This window comes from Polyergus mexicanus, unplaced genomic scaffold (assembly GCF_030449975.1).
Source record: "Polyergus mexicanus isolate NDT 795.1 unplaced genomic scaffold, iyPolMexi1.0 SCAF_1, whole genome shotgun sequence".
NCBI lineage: Eukaryota > Metazoa > Arthropoda > Insecta > Hymenoptera > Formicidae > Polyergus > Polyergus mexicanus.
In genome coordinates, this window is record NW_027223321.1 from 7,288,177 (window position 1) to 7,305,485 (window position 17,309).

The 17,309-nt window shown below is 43.1% G+C and overlaps 2 protein-coding genes and 1 pseudogene across 2 annotated transcripts; 1 reads left to right on the forward strand and 2 right to left on the reverse strand.

Moving 5' to 3' along the window:
- The first annotated feature begins 157 nt into the window (after nt 1–157).
- Nucleotides 158–6,561, forward strand: LOC138931963 (uncharacterized; annotated as a pseudogene).
- Nucleotides 6,562–10,532: 3,971 nt separating this feature from the next.
- LOC138932011 (interstitial collagenase-like) lies at nt 10,533–12,075 on the reverse strand. The gene is made up of 2 exons (XM_070293503.1): nt 11,036–12,075; nt 10,533–10,593 (listed from the first exon to the last, which is right to left on the reverse strand). The coding sequence occupies exons 1-2, from the start codon at nt 12,073–12,075 to the stop codon at nt 10,533–10,535; spliced, it is 1,101 nt and encodes a 366-aa protein (XP_070149604.1).
- A 2,813-nt stretch (nt 12,076–14,888) lies between these two features.
- Nucleotides 14,889–16,064, reverse strand: LOC138932064 (uncharacterized). The gene is made up of 2 exons (XM_070293641.1): nt 15,609–16,064; nt 14,889–15,383 (listed from the first exon to the last, which is right to left on the reverse strand). Exons 1-2 carry the CDS (start codon nt 16,062–16,064, stop codon nt 14,889–14,891), a joined length of 951 nt encoding a protein of 316 aa, XP_070149742.1.
- Nucleotides 16,065–17,309: the final 1,245 nt, after the last annotated feature.

Sequence of the window (17,309 nt, forward strand, 5' to 3'; positions counted from 1 at the left end):
GAGGATTGTTGTTATTATTATTGTTAACGCTTTTACCGCTCCTTCCTATTCTATCCTTGATCAAGGGCAGGTGATTAAAGAAATAAAGAAGAAAGAAGTCTGCTGTTCTTTTTTTAATTTAATTAACAATCTTGGTGCTTTAAAATTTTTAACAATCATGGAAAAAGTTTCCTTATATGATTCGGAAAGAGACGTGGTAGTTGATATTAGGCTTTCTTCCGAAGATCTTTTACGTACGCAGACAGATAAGTGATATATTTTTGAATATTGTGAAACATCTAACCCTACTTCGATCAAGAACATTTTGTTTTAATGCAATGTTCTCTGATTTTAGACACAGTCTTTGCAATGTCTTTATTAAACGCAGCCATGAAAGAGAAACATATTACAATAAATGAAAATTCTATTGAATCAGTTCCAACCTAACAAACTATTCCCAAGGTTTATAAATCGGCACACACCGAAACGAACGCTAAAATGAATACTGAAAATGACACTGATGACAGTGGTATGTTAATTAAGTTATTAATATAGTTTATTAGTAAATCATTTAAATCATTTATTAGTATTTATTATTAGTTCAGTTTTCAATGAATACTGTAAATGAAGCAGTTGATCACATGTTTAGTGCTCATTTCAGGTTCTACCTATAGATGGTCGACAGCTACCGTGCTATTACTGTCAGACACATATAGAACTTTTGAAGAAAAATTTACCAATGGAAAATATTCACACAAAAAGATCTGGGGAGAAATTAGTGCAATCCTTGCAGAAAAAGGACATATAATCACAGGGCCACAATGTGCGGCAAAACTAAGAAGCCTGAGAAAAACTTATAAAAGTGTGAAAGATCATAATAATCTGTCAGGCAATGATGGACGGACTTGGCAGTTTTATGAGGTACAGGAAAAATTAGATTCAAAATGTAGTAAAAAAATTTATTCTACATTTCCTCCATTGCATAATACATATATTCTTTACAGATTATGGATAAAATCTTTTCAAAAAGAGCCTGGAGCTTCCCAGTTACCGTTGCATCATCAACAGGACTTTCCATTAAGCAAGACAAAGATGTAGGATTTGTCAGTGCAGAGTCTACATCTGGTAAGTTTATGCATAAATCATCCATGTTGTGGTTCTTTTTTCGTATGTCATTTGGGAAATGACAAAACTTTTAATTTTACCATTAGATCTGAACATTTTTATAATTGTCATGTATCACATTTATTCAGTTCAAATGATCAATATCTGAATTGTTAAAATTTTATCTAAGTATTTAATAAATGTTTCATATATATATATATATATATATATATATATAGAATCATACACACCAAAAGAAAATGTATGCAGTCTTCTTAAAAAAAAAGCTACTTCAGAATACTGAATCTAAGTTTCTCTCTCCCTTACCGACACGCTACCGTGGAGACATTATAAAATACCGTTGTAAATAAAAATCATGTATATTTATTGTAAATAAAAAATTACTTATATTTATTGTAAATTAAAATTATATGTATATTTATTGTAAATTATATGTATATTTTATAAAGTGTACAATTTTGTTTATATATTTGTAAAATATCTTTAATATTATGTATTATTGTTAACATATTTATAATATATTATTTTTATGTATCCAAGAATTGTGCGTTGCATCAAATCCCAGCCATTTCACATAAATCTCGTCGCCCTTTTTGCGTATTCCACGAGATGTATGGTATGTCGGGATTGGCAACGCGTTGTAACTCGTATTTGTAAAATCCGCCGGCGACGGGATTTCCGCGCGAATCTTCGAGGTCACAGGATTAGTTTTCTGCACTTTAACGATCTTAAACACTTCGGTCGACCAATTTGGCGTGTAACCTTTGTCAAAGATGGTCTTGAATTTACTCATGCGTACCGGATCGCCTACTTTGAATCTTGTCGGTGCCGCAATCTTTACGTTGCTGTATACCGTATTTAAAAGTTTATCGGCAATCGTGGGGGGTAACATCGATAGGTCTCATGCCGATAGTGCGATGTTTTCGCGCATTGTACTGTCTAACGAGCCGGGACAACGCGTCGATCCACTTGTAATTTCTATTAAACGTAAACATTTTCCACATATTGCTCTTTAACGTTCGGTTGAATCGTTCCACGACCGAGGCTTTCATAATAGAGTACGTCGAATAATGATTAATGCTGTGTTTCTTCACGAGTTTCTGTACATTTGCGTTGTAAAATTCTTTTCCTCTGTCGGTTTGGAAATTTTTCGGACATCTTCCATCGTCTCGAATTATCTTTGCGATAGCATCAGCCGTCTCGTTTCCACTCTTACTCTTGAGCGTGTACCGCCCACGCGTATTTGCTCAACACATCGATAATTGTGAGTATATAGTTGTAGCCTTTGTTGAATCGTGCATATGGACGCATCTCGGCCACGTCCGCCTGCCACAGATCGTCGTATCCGCGTACTATGACACGTCTACTGGGAAATTTTTTCTCGCTGGAGCATGCAATTCTTTCACGAGCACCTGTTTTTCAGAGGTCTTTTGCGACATATTTGATCGAGGCATAATTTGCGATAATGAGATAATTCCTCCACATATATTCTTTATATATCTTTCTTCTCCTGCGCTGAATTAGATGTAGTCTGCGCATGAGTTGCATACCGAAGCATTTTCTGCATCTCATCCATCATTATTTGCAGCGTTTGCACATTCGTCTCGAGCGTGATTATTTTTTTCTCAAGTTCTTCTTGTCTGTCCTTCAAAAGCTTGACACGTATTTCTATGTACTGTTTATTTGCTGCATCGGTATCATTTTCCGGTTGCGCTACGCGTCGTATCTTGCGCGACCTTGCGTCAAAGCCGGAGGCTGTCTGACACAGAGCGTTATCGCGCACGTAATTTCTTAGTAATCCATTCCATTAATAGTATGAGTTGTTTGGTGTTCCCAACGATAATCCAAATTTATTAATCGACATTTCGATACAAACAATAATGACAGACTGACTCGTTTCGCCGACGCATAGATTAATTTATAATAAGGCCAGCTTCGTAAAGTTCCTTGATAATTGATAATATTTCATTGTCGTGGACATTGTTGCCGGCTTGACGCGAAGCTTCCAGCAATCGCAAGCGATCTACCAACTCGTTGGGATCATTCCAATGCACGTAATCGATCTTATTATCGTTTAACGTCATAGCGCGCGGTATGTTTATACCTCTTCCCGCTTTTTTATTAGAGATTAATGGTGCTATTATATTTTTATACTTGTATCCCTTGTTACTTAACACTGGATTACGCATGTCATTGTCTATGCGCATTTGTCGCCAGTAATATATTTTTGTATTTAATTTTATCATCGTCATTGTATACGTCACCGTCGGGTATTCTCTTGAAAATCAACTCGTAGAGATCTGGTGTTCCCACGTATCTTATTCCACCGATAATTATATTGTCATCTTTATCCACATCAAAAATTTTATCACCAAGCATCATTCCTTCGTTGCAAAATTTAACACCGTAAACATAATCCATACTGTTATTTTTATCTTGACTCAAAATAGCTCCAACATATTTTTGCTCTAGTGGACCCAGATGTGTGCGCAGTATTTTGACCCTCGGACGTTTGTAGCAGATGTTGAACCGATGTCACAAGCGTTTCAGGCGTGGTTTCGAAAACTTCTTCCACATACGGAGACGATTTTTCGTGCAATATTTAACTCAATTGTACATTTTTTATCGGAGTAGAAGTAACCACATTCGATAATTGTTTCATTCGCTTACGGTTCGATTGATTTGAAGTAGAAGTTATTAGCGAACCGTTCAATGATATATTTGACCTTGTTCGCTTTGTTCCAGACTCTTTTTTCAGATGCTTGTCTTCAAGCATACTCGATGGTTCGATTTTCGCTTCATTAGATTCCACATTGATTGTATTTTCGACAAGTTGTTGTAGAGGTTCGATAATTGGTTTAAAGTGCCTCTCCAATGCGACGTCTTCCTCCATTTGACCGGTTCTTAAAGAACAATATTTTTTGCGGATTGATTCGCTCGTTTTTACAATCTCTCTCGCAATCTTCTCACGATCGTCACTGTCAATCGTCGTCGTCATGTTGCGCTCGGATGAAAATTTTTAGACGTTGCTCGATCGATGTATCGATAGCGACTAACCACTTTACGGTATTGCAAAATCGTTAAATCCTTCTCGATATCGTCCATTAGTCTGTAAACTGTCTTTATCAATCACTACAAATCCATATTTGTGTTGCCAACATTTCTGACAGAATGCGCGAAAATCGCCATAAGACATGTCAGTATTTACATGATCGTTGTATACATGTTTCAAGTTTGTACCATCTTGTTTAAATAAAATCAGTAAATTTGCATTGTCTTGTATAAGATGCTTGGGTATCTTGGCATACGTTTGACACAGATAGAAACAGTCGACGCTCGAGTGTCGACCCATTGCAAAGTACTCTCTTATCGTATCTTGCTTATCGCACGCCACGTCGTCAAAGATAAAAATGGAATTCGGAAGCGCCTCGCTCGGTGGAATAACGTCACTATTATTAGAGAATGTAAAATAACCAATTTCATCGATCGATAATAGCAAATTTTCCAAGTATCGATATTTCGGTTGTTGAAGTGATTTCGAATATACGTACACATTCTCGAAATGTACACCGTGTGGACTTTCTATCAAACTTATCAACACGTTAGTCTTACCGCAATTCGAAGGACCGCAAATGATACCGCGTATAGTAGTCGGCAGCATGTTTCCGTATTTCTTTCTCGGACATTACTCGTGTTTTATCGTCAAAATTTATCACTTTGATTATCGTCGCTTGTCGCGTGAACCGCATGTTTGCTCTCGTGAATCTCGAATCAGATTTTTGGAAAATGAGTCATAGGGGTCTTATTTATAGAGGTGCACCGGATCAAAACCGCTTAATCTCAAAATGTTTCTTCTTCTATCAGTTGACAGCGATATTCTCGAGTTTACCACCGAGCAGTTACAGATAATCCCCAAGATTGTTTTATTGCGAGACTTTGGTAGCTACATGGAACAATTGTGGGACAAGCTTCCCGTACATATAAAAGCTGAGGTTCGACAGTATCGTCGATGCATACGACATTATAATTTACCATATCAGCAAACACATATCGATGGTCCAACACCCTTAATAAAAGATTGTGGCAAATGCCGACAAAAATTATAAGAGGCAGCGGTTTGTTAAATCGTGCGATAAACGCACTTCCGATTGAATTACATATTCCAGGCTATCAGATTTGCAGACCGGGAATTTATTTAGAAACACGTTTGGCTAGAGGCGATCGGGATATCAATCCATTAGATGCTGCGTTTCGCGAACATGACGTTACGGATAATGTACTCGTCACACAAGCGCGTATTACCGCGAGAGATTCGACTCTTGGCGAAAGAGAGGCCGCTACAGCTTGGGCAGCTATGAAAGCAAAGATAAAATTCGGTATGGGGATAAAAACAAAAAAATCATTGATAAAAAAAAAGATTGTAAAAGAACAAATACTTCCTATAACGAAGCGCGGTGGTATCTTACCAATTTTACCATTATTGAGAGTTCTCGGTTCGTTGGCTGGCGGACCAGCGGGAATCGCGAAGGCGGTGAACGATAGCAAGGCGGCGCAACGTCAGCTCGAAGAAATGCAATGTCATAATCGCGCCATGGAAGGTCACGGACTTTATCTCGCTCCATATAAGCGTGGACAAGGGTTCTCAACAACGGCTAAGAAGAAAAAACCTCAAAATAACGATAAAAATGCCTGCCAGTGTAACAACCAATGTACAATTGAAACAACTTGCAAGACGTATACCATTTTTTAGAAGCTTTTTCATGCGCAATCATTTACTGATAAACGGCGTACGACGAAATGAGAGCGCTATCATCAATTTAGATGACGTCGATGAATCCGGTACTCATTGGGTAGCGTATGCAAAAAGGGGAGATCGTGTAGTATATTTCGATAATTTTGGAAATCTTCGACCGCCCAAGGAATTAGTGTGATATTTTGAACAGAATGGTGCAAATATAGAATATAATCACACGGCCTATCAAAATTATAATCAAAGTATTTGTAGACAATTGTGTCTATGATTTCTTCAAACGGTTGATGATCGATATGAATTTAAAGCCTGACAATTCATTGTCGCGATTCAGTATTCGTTCGACAATTTTCCAGCATGTCACTCACACTTACGTTGACTGGCAAGAGTAGCGTTTTTGCTGTAAGCTACTTTCCGGCTGTAGATTTAAACGATGACGATTATGAGCTTGGTTTAACGGACTTTGATACTTATCATACGATATCGAACGTGAATTTTTGGAATAATAAATTTTATTTTGATAACGACGACAAGAAAATTACAATTCCCGAGGGATCGTACGAATTACACGCTATAAACAAATATCTCCAACGTGCAATTTTATGACATCGATGCCGTAGTTGGTTCCAACGATATTGTTTATGAAAAAGATGTCGCACGAAAGGAGAATGAAGATGATATCGAAGAACACGGCGAATATCCAATAATGCTTCGCGCTAATCATAATACGCCAAAAAGTGAAATCAAATGTGTCTATAGAATACATTTTAGTAAATCAAATAACGTTGGATCGTTGTTGGGATTCTCGTCGAATCGTATATTACAGCCTGGGAAATGGCACGACTCAGATGTACCGATAAATATTATTAGCGTAAATATTATTCGTATAAAATGCAGCGTAACCGCTGGCGCGTACAGCAATGACAAGCGCGTACACACGATACATGAATTTTCACCGAGCGTGCCGCCAGGGTATAAGATATCGGAAATGCCAGCACAGATCATTTATCAACCGATCGTCGCACGGAGCATTATTGATTTAACGATACGCATTGTTGATCAAGAAAGACTTATGCTCGATTTTCGAGGACAAGAAATTACCGTATAATTGCATATACGGCGGCGGCAAAAATAATAACGTGTGACAAATAAAATGCTTGTGTTAAACGAAAGCCCGAAGCACGCGAGAGACAATATCTTTACAAGGGACAATATTTTTGCGAGAAATCAAGTGGTTGCGGTATCGGGTGGCAATAATCAGATATCCGGTTACGCTAAAAAGAAGCTCAGCGCGTTAAATCGCGAATTTTTAAAATCATTGAGATTCGTCATACGAAATATTGAACAATATGATTGACATCTTGAATATCGGCCAGCCGATCTTTGCGGATCGTATCGTCAAGATTGAGACTCATACTTACAATCCATACGCCAACACAACGCTTGGATATAGCGACAAGGTACGGATACCGATACAATATCAAGATTTGTACACTTTGACGTGTGAAAGTTTTCTATATGTCGAGGGTAAGTTGAGGGTGCGTAAAGTAGATGAAGGGGCGAGAGTGGTATTGGGAAACAATTATGTCGCGTTCATGTTTGATGAACTTCGATATGAACTCGACAGTATGGAAATTGACCGCAACAGTAATGTTGGAATAACTTCCACGATTAAAAACTATATCTCTCTAACAACCGAGAAAGGTAAAATCTTGAGGAATGTTGCGTGAAATATGTCGCATAATGCTGTTGAAGCTTACTTCAACTTTTGCGTGCCGCTAAACATATATTGGGTTTTTGCGAAAATTATAAGCGAATTGTGATTAACGCTCGTCATGAATTAATTTTGATATGTTCGCGCAATGACAACAATTGCATTTTTGGAAATGCTTTGACTGAAGCTGATTTCGAATTATTCAAGATACAATGGCGTATGCCACATGTAATATTGAGCGAGGTCAATAAATTATCCTTGATGCGCGCGTTGGAAATCGAGCAATACTTGAATATCAGTTTTCGCTCATGGGATCTATATAAATTTCCTTTATTGCATAATACGACCAAGCATTCATGGACCGTGGAAGCCGCCTCTCAGCTGGAGAAGCCGCGATACGTGATCTTTGCGCTGCAGACTGGCAGCAAAAATGCTATGTCAAAAGATATTACTACATTCGACGACTGTAAATTGACCAACGTTAAACTCTATCTAAATTCGGAATTTTATCCCTACGATGATTTGAATTTAGAGTACGATAAAAATAGATTCGCCCTCTTGTTCGATATGTACTCTCGTTTTTGCAAATCTTAATATGGATGTGATAATGATGATGTACATTTCAAAGTTTCTACATTGCGGTCCTCTTGCGGTTATTGATTGCTCGACAAAACGAATCTGTCAAACATTCCACAGTGGACGTTAGATTAGAGTTTGAGTACAAGGAGGATGTACCGGCAAACACTACCGCCTATTGTCTCATCTTGCACGATCGCGTTGTCAAATATTGCCCATTGACTAACGTAATTCGTAAAATTACCTAGATCAGCAAATATTCCCTCCAATATTAAAAATATATAAAGATTGAAATTTTAACGGTTGATAGCAGTCGTACATCATTCTCGCAATCGTACAGTAATATTATCAGCATGATCGCGCCAACGTTTGTGGATGTGCAAGGATTCATTATCGGGCGAAACTTTGTCGTGAAGGAAGTAGCGATACTGAGAAACGGATTTGTTCTCTCTCACTACTTTTTTGCAAGTCCCGTATCATGGCGTGTGCTTAGAAAATCTGAGAGATGTCAAGCTTCATGACTACTCGGACATCACCATAGACTTCAATGGGAGGATGGAAACGTTCCATATAGCTTCGCTAGGTGATTGATTACGAGGGCTGTGATGGGTGCGACGGAAAAGGAAGATGGAGCATCTCCTATCGTGTACATTAAAGGACACGAAAAACGGGAATGGCTGACCGATATACTTGATGATGATGCGAAAAACGACGTTATTATCGAGACCTTGGATGCGGAATATGAAGATATCACAACGTTAAATAAGCTAGATGTTACTAATAAGTAGGATAGTATGGCCGGTTTTGGCTCGGTTTGTCGTGAGTGTGAGAGAGAGGTTACCGTTGGGGAGTAAGAGAGAGAGATAGTTTCGGAGCAGTTTGTTGGCGCCCGAGGGATGGAGATCGGGCTGGGCGGGTGTATGGGGGGGTAAGTAGGGTGAGAGGGGAAGCGCGGCCGGGGGGAGCGGTGGGTACGAGTCGCCGAGAGCGCTCGGGGGGTGGCGGTTCCTCCCGAATCGACCTTGACGCGAATCGTTCTTTAAGGCCGCGCGCCGCTTCTAGCGCGCGATCCGCTGTCGCGATTCTTTAGGGACGCACGCGACGCTTCTAGCGCGCGATTCGCGAGCGGACGGCGGGCGCCCGGCGTCGAGGGGGCGGGGGATCGTCGGTGGGCGATCGAGCGGACGGAGGGGTGTCCCTCGTCGCTCTCCTCTTCTCGAGGCGTGCGTTAGCGGCGATACGAGCGCGTTTGTCGCTTTAGCGAGATGGCGAATCTTCGAAAGGTTGTGAAATAAAGAGACATCGTCGTTCTGGCGAAAGAGGAGAAGTGTTTTTATTGTTTTCTTTTACAATATTTTTAATATATTAATAATACGATAATATGAGTACGCGAGTAAGCGTATCACGATTCCCCGAAGAGCAGAGCCTGCAGCTCGCAATCGATTAGATCGATGCGGGCGAAGTTATCGCTCTCGCGTATCATCGCGGGAATAAGCGCCTTATCGCGAGCGCCTGCCGCGATGTCGAGGAAATGAGTCAGCTTGTTGTCCACGCGCGCGGTTAAACTGCTTAAAGATGCAACGATGCGGTTGACGCAAAGTTCCAGATTTAATATAGTTACGACGGTGCTCTTCGATACGGCTAGACGAATTTTAGGCGTTTCGAGACGAAGTATTCGGAGATTGTTAAGTTTGCCAAATCGTAGCGTCAATTGTCTGATGTGTATCGGCGTCGGGCGCGCCACGTCGCGCTCGTCGGAGCGAAAGTGCGACAGAAGCGTGGGTCGTAGATCGAGCAGTTCCTTCCACGTATCCGGCGTTAGCGAGATCTCTTTGCCGTGACAATCTCCAAGGACAATTTCTACGAAAGAGGGTCGGCTGACGTTAACACTGATTTCCAGATGTTTATATGCGGTTTTGGTCAATGGATAGCGTCTTCCTAAGATTCTGAGTGGTCGCGCGACCGAGACGTCCGCGTCGCGTCTTGGCGTCCGATCGCGATCTCGTCTAAAAATAGATGCGAGCGATGAGAGAAACGGTGCTAGCGAATTATTAGTTCGAATAAATGTTTGATAGTCTTACCCATTGTCCATTTTAGCTTTTTTAGCGTATTCCGCGCTATCTTCGCGATCTCGCTCGGTTAGTCTCGATCGATCGTCGAATGAGTGTTGCTGCTGCGGTTGTCCCCCCATTGTCGCGTACATCGTCGCTCGTTTTTTTCGTTCTTTCTCGTTTGTTCTTTTTCGCGCGTTAGCTTTGGTGTTCTCCGTCAATAATGAAGCGCTTAACGGATGGACGGTCTTTATATACTCGCGTAGAGATCGCTTCTTCCCCTTTCGCGCGTTTTCTCTTATATATTCTATTTTTAAAAAATAACGGTAGGGTCGCTCTAGTCGTTCTCATCGTCGATCATCTCTTTCTCGGTCGCGTCGTTGAGACGATAGACGCGACTAAGGAGATCGCGCAATTGCCTTAGCAGTCCATCCGTAGGACACTCGATGCCGAGCGCGCGTAGATCGAAAGGAGGTTACGATATTCGTGAATTCGTTGAAGGCGTAGAACTGACGTTTGGCGAAGAAATATAGATTACCATCGATGTATCGGAAGGCCGACGTTATTGCGGACGGAATTCCGGGAAATATATCTTTTAATGGAGCGTGTCTAACGACTATCATGTGACATTCGTCGATTTCCGCGACTTTATCATCGTCGTATATAGCGTAGGTTCGTCCCGTGTGCGTATTTATCGCTACGTTAATTTTAACATTTCGGGGAAGTCCGATATCGTGGAGATATCTCGGCCAACCCGATTTTAGTTTAAGACTGGGATATTCCGCGAGGTAGATCGAATCGTTCGAGAATAGCGCGAGATCGCCCGAGGGTCTTCGATACGCGGCGGATAGACGCGTGAAATTCGCCGGTAGAAACGTCGCGTAATCCGTGAGCGTCATGGGTCTACCGTAGCGTTTCTCGGTCATGTCGACTGACCACACGTTGCGGCGATTAGCTATATATAATCGATGATTCATTATTAGCGCGGCGTCCACGCGCCGCAATGCGCAGAGATCCGCGCGCGCTGGGTCGGTCGGCGCGACGCTCGTCGTCGCGGGCGCCGCGGTGGTCGCGGGAGTCGCCGTTGGATAGTTTCCGTCGTCGTGAGATCCGTACAGATTCTGTATAGCGAGAATGTCTTCTATGCTCAGCTTAACTGGAAATTGATTCTCGATGTCGGGTATATACGGGAACATTATAGAGTAATTGCGCATGCTGTGCTGTAGACCCAATGCGTGACCGATCTCGTGCGTTAGCGTTTGTAGCAGGTGATGCGTGTCGGGAGGATTCTTGTTTAGATACACGTGCCACGGTTCGGAATCGTCGACGTGTATCTCCAATGTGAAATCGGTCGTTCCAGAGGGAAAGAACGCGTGAGCTAGGGCTCCTCCCGGACCGTCGAAGGCCGCCGGGCAAATACCAACGTTCCGACGATTCGCGTAAGTGTGCGCGCCCGTTCGATACGATATCAATATATCGGGGCGTAACGGGTCGCGCGCGAAAGTTAGCGATGAGTTCGCCGCCCATAACGCGAACGCCGTTTCGGCCGTTCGCGAGATTTCCTCGCTAACCACCTGAAAATTACACGCGAGACGCGTCTTCGGCCATTTTCGCGCGATCGGGCTATACGCGCGATCGAGAATGTCCGCGAGACCGCATCGCGGTTTGCGCATAAGGTGAAGCGTAACGGCGTCTAACGCGCCGTTTCCCGATAATTGATAGTATTCTTGAAATAGCGATAGCGCGCGACGCAGAGACGTCGCGTTATCGGACGACAGCGATCCTCCATCGTCCTTTAGAAGACCGTACGCGCGCAGGAAACGGAGCGCCTCGATCTTCTCCGAGTCGAAGGCCGCGGCGACTGTCGCGGCGACAAGCATCGTCGCTAGAGCGAGAAGAACCGTCCTCGCGTTAGTCATCGCGCGAAGCGGGGAAGACGCGGCAAACTATCGAGAGACGCCGGGCGCGATTGATTCGCGCGTTCCGCGAGACGCCTATTTTTATCGTCGACAAATGATGTGGGTTGGGGGAGAGAGCGTTCGGAATGCGCGTTATCTAGCGGACGCTCGAGTTCCTCTTTTGTTATTTCTATTTTTATTATTCGTTTGTCCTCTAAGAAGGACACTCGATGAGCGATTAAAGATATCCCTTCCAACGATGCGCGTTATCTAACGGATGTTTTTTGTTATTTCTATTTTATTATTCGTTTGTCCTCTAAGAAGGACACTCGATGAGCGATTAAAGATATCCCTTCCAACGATGCGCGTTATCTAACGGATGTTTTTTATTATTCGTTTGTCCCCTAAGAAGTACATTCAATGAGCGATTAGAGATACCTCTTTCCGGCGACGATAAATTAGAGATACCCCTTAGATGCCCCCTAGATACTCCCTTCCGGCGACGATGATCTCATTGTTCGCCGAGTATTCGGAATGCGCGTTATCTAACGGATGTTTTTTGTTATTTCAATTTTTATTATTGGTTTGTCCCCTAAGAAGGACACTCGATGAACGAGTAGAGATACCCCCTTCCGGCGACGGAGCGGTCGCGGAAGGAAGACGCGGCGCGATCGATAAATCGTACCGCGACATCTGCGCGTCGATTTTTATAAAACGCGAGATCGTTTCGAGAAGCGTCAAAGTATTCTCGCTCGCGAGATAACGAAGCGCGAAACGATGGAGCGCGAAGTGGCGAGAGTTAAAATCGGTCGCGAACTGTTCGATATGGAACGAATCGAACAGATAATTAACGCGGCCGATTATATTAATGTAAACGGAGATTTAATCGCGATAAAGTCCTACGTTCTAGGAGACCTCGCCACGGATGGGGCGAGGTCTCCCAGAGGCGCAAGGTGTTATCGAGAATAGTCCGGATTCGTTTAGACTCGCCTTTCAGTTGAACGAAGACATAGATATCGCGCGTTTAATGCAAGTATTCGATTGGAATTATAATAAATTATAATAAATTATAATAAATTATAATGTTTTAATAACGTTTTACTAACTTTTACGTTTGCTAATTTTTACTTTTGTATTTTAGACAAGAAATAGAGAGCTGTATAAGAACGGCGCGAGAATCGCTCTACGATTTAATAACTAGAACGAGGACTATGCTCGCACAGGCGCAAAGCGTTCATAGCGCGTTGCGCGACGCTCGCCGACGCGACGTCGCGCGAGCCCCCGAACGGTTTGTCTTAATCGGTCGGCTTCACGAGCGCGAGCGCGACTTCGTCATCCCCGAGTTAATCGGTCCGCTTCGCGAGAGCGAACGCGACTTCGCCGTTCCCGAGGTTAGGCGAGTCGTTGCATCGCCGATCGACGAGGAGCTCGAATCGCGACCGATCGGCGAAGAACCTGAATCGCGGCCGATGGAGGACGAGGCCGAACCGGCGACGGTCGACGAGGGTGAATCGCGGGCGAGTGTACGATTGGCGAACTACGAGCCCGAATCGCAACCGTTCGACACGGAGTAATTTTACGCGTTAATGAAGCGCATTTTTAAAATATGATTTTTACGAATAAACGCTATACGTTAAGCGAAGCGTCGATTTATTACGCTTCTCTTTCCTTCTCCCGCATCCTCTCGCTCTCGCGCTTCTCGTAGTAACCATCTGTGTCCGCATTAGTTTTGTATTTTGGTGACAAAGTTTGCTGACATAACCTGACAGCAATTTGATGGCAAGAACCGAACAAAGCTTGATATAACTTGACGTCAAATTGATGGCAAAAATCGAGCAAAATCTGCGCAAGACAATCTGACAACAGAGTGTCGGCAAAAACCGAACAAATTCTGCAGATTTTGGCCATTCATATAAAATAGTATATTTAAATGGATTTAAAGTCTCTATAATTAAGTTTGTTACGCGACCGCGATAAAGGACGCGACCGCAATAAAGGAAAAACGCGATTCGTTCGTATAACGTGTCTTTTGCAACAGTATAAGTATAACTAATACATTCATGATTAAATTTATAGATTATATAATTGACTCGATACATTATATATAAAGTTTAAAATATATAATTAATTTGATACATTATATATAAAAATTAAATTTATAGATTAATATACAATAATGTAATATACAATAATGTAATATACAATAATGTAATATAATTTATAATATAAAATCAATCGCGCATATCGCGCATATCGCGCAAACGATCGCGCCGCTCGAACCACCAATCGTGCAGTTTGCACGCGTTCTCTAACGCGCAATTTTTCGCGTGATATCCGCAGCGAAAGGCCCGCGAAGCGTTCAGAGTCTCCAGACGTTCGATGTCTTCGTAATCGGCGTCGATAGTCTCGACGGAGACGGCTATGTCGTGATCGTCGGCGACGTTTCCTAAGATCTCGATCAGCCACTTCTTCTTCTCGTGACCTTTGACATAGATCTGCACCGTCGAATCGGGGCTAGATCCTCGACATACGGCGTCTCGAACGAGTCTTTTCATCGACCCGTAATTCGTGTGTCCATCGTTCCACTTTAGCTGGTGATGATTCGATATCAGCCAACACGCTCGCGATTTTTCCGCTCTCGTGAGCAGATCCCACGACATCGGCGGGCGAAAGATGTGATGCGTCAATTCCACGCCATTTCTTAACACGGCTACTTCTTTCGCGACGAATTTTTCGTTAACTACGAAACCTTGAAGATCGACGAAGATCGGGCGCGTCCATCGTCGTTGTTAGGCTTACACGATTCTGCGCACGACGTTAGTGAGCGGATTGTACTCTACCACTCGATCGTGAATGATAAGACAGTAGGCTGTGATGTTAGAGGGGATGTTTTCCTTGCAATCGAACTCTAGGCGAACGTCCACGGTGGGGCTCTTGATCGATTCGTTCTGTCGAGAACAGTCGATGACTACGAGCGGGCCGTGAGTTAAAAATTTATTTAGATTTAAGAGCGCTTCGTCGTTGTCGCATCCGTAGTACGTTTTTCGAAATTTCGAATACATATCGTATAACACGGCGACTTTATGCTTATCGAAATCTAGATTCATGTCGTCGTAAGGATAAAAATCAGAATTAAGATACAGTTTGACATTAGTTAGTTTGCAATTGTCGAATAAAGAAGGCTCCTCGGACAGAACGTTCTTCTTTCCAGATTGTAGCGCGAAGATAACGTATCGCGGTTTCTCGAGTTGCGTCGCCGCTTTGACGGCCCACGAGTGTTTGTTCGTGCTCTGTAGAAGCGGAAACTCGTATAGATCCCACGAGCAAAAAGCGACGCTCCGCTATCTAACGTGCGCAATAATCTTAATTTATTAACATCATTCAATACTATATGAGGCATTCGCTATTGTATCTTTAACAAAACGATTTTAGGTTCTTGCGTTTCGCGCGATATGACGCAATTGTTATCGTTGCGGCGCTCGTATTAGAATAAGTTCGTGTCGCGCGTTGATCACAACGCGCTTGTAATCTTCGCAAAAACCTAATAGCACGTTGAGAGGTACGCAAAAGTTAAAATCCGCGATCGACGAATGAGTTGTCGCTAATAAATCCCATCCAGCGTTTTTTAATGTTTTGCTTCTCTCGACCGTCAGCGACGCGTAATTCTTAATCGTGCTCGTTATTCCAACGTTTCTGTTTCGATCGATCTCCACCGAGCATCCATCGAGCTCGTAGCGAAACTCCTCGAACATAAACGCCGCGCTATTGGCCTCCTTCGACTCGAGTCTGTCCTCGACATAGAGAAAACTGTCGCAAGGCAATGTGTACAAATCCTGCTGTTGTATAGGAATTCGTATCTCATCGCTATTTCCGAACATAGTATTGGCGTAAGGGTTGTACGTGTGAGTCTCGATCCTGACGATGCGATCGTCGAAGATCGGCTCCCCACCGATACTTAGAATGTCGCACATTCCGTTTTTACGAAGAAGCGGTCCTCGGCACGACGAAACCCAAAGAGCGCAGAAAAGCCGCGTTGGCGATGGTCAGTCTTCCTCCCTTCTTCCTTCTCTTTTCCGCGTTTAGAGGCGACGTGACAGCGACGACGGGCGCGTTTCTCGCGTTCGATCCATTCACTACGAGCATCGCGCGCTTCTCTACCCTTTTCGCCGCATGTGTAGACGAATCGTGATCTCCTCGCCGCGAAAATCGATCAATTTTCCGTTTTGGTCCACAACACGCACGTTTATATCGGTAATGGTCCGCGCGATGATCGGAAGGTAAATGATCCGCGTTGGAATCTCCGACACTTTATATCCGGGTGGAACGTTAGGTGCGAATTCATGTATAGTATGCGCGGATTTGTCGTTATGATACGCCCCTGTCGTGACGTTGCACTCTACTCGAATGAGATTAATGGCCATAATATTTATCGGCTTATCGGACGCGTACCATTTATTCGGTTGTAACACGCGAGACGAGAAACCCAGGAGCGAACCGATATTATCGGGTTTTGTGAAATTTACTCGATACGCGCACTTAATTTCGCTTCTCATAGTGTTATCGTTACCGCGAAGCGTTATAGAATTTTCATTTTTATCGCCATTCTCATCGTCTTCGAAATAGTCGTTGTCAACATCGTATATGTAATCGTCATCGCTCGTTTCCGGTTCTTTGTTTTCGCGCTCTCATTCCTTCTCTCTCGCTCGTCGTTTGTGACGAATCGCCGCTCTTAGATACGCGTTTATAGTGCTTATCTCGTAAGATCCTACGGGAATCGCGATAATCTCGTCATTATCGTCGAAGTAAAATTTATTATTCGCAGAATTTATATTCGGTATCGTATTATAAGTTTCGAAATTGGTTAAATCTAACTCGTAATCGTCGTCGTTTAAATCGAGAGGCGGAAAATAACTCGCCGCGAGAACGCTGCTTCGTCCGGAAAGAGTGAGAGTCAGCGACATGATCGGCGAGAGCGATCGAACTGCGCTTGATCGACGAATAACGGCCAATATTATAGTCGACGATTCTTCCAATCGACTCCTCGGAGAAATCGAAGACTCAATTGTCCGCAGATATTCTGATCGCGCATCTGCTTGGAGCGACGATTGTATCGAATGTTCGCGTCGCGCCCGAGATAACGCGCGAGTCCGTGCGGAGGACGAAGATCGCCGAAACCGTCGTAGTAAATCGCGTCGTCCCCTTTTTTCGCGTAAGCC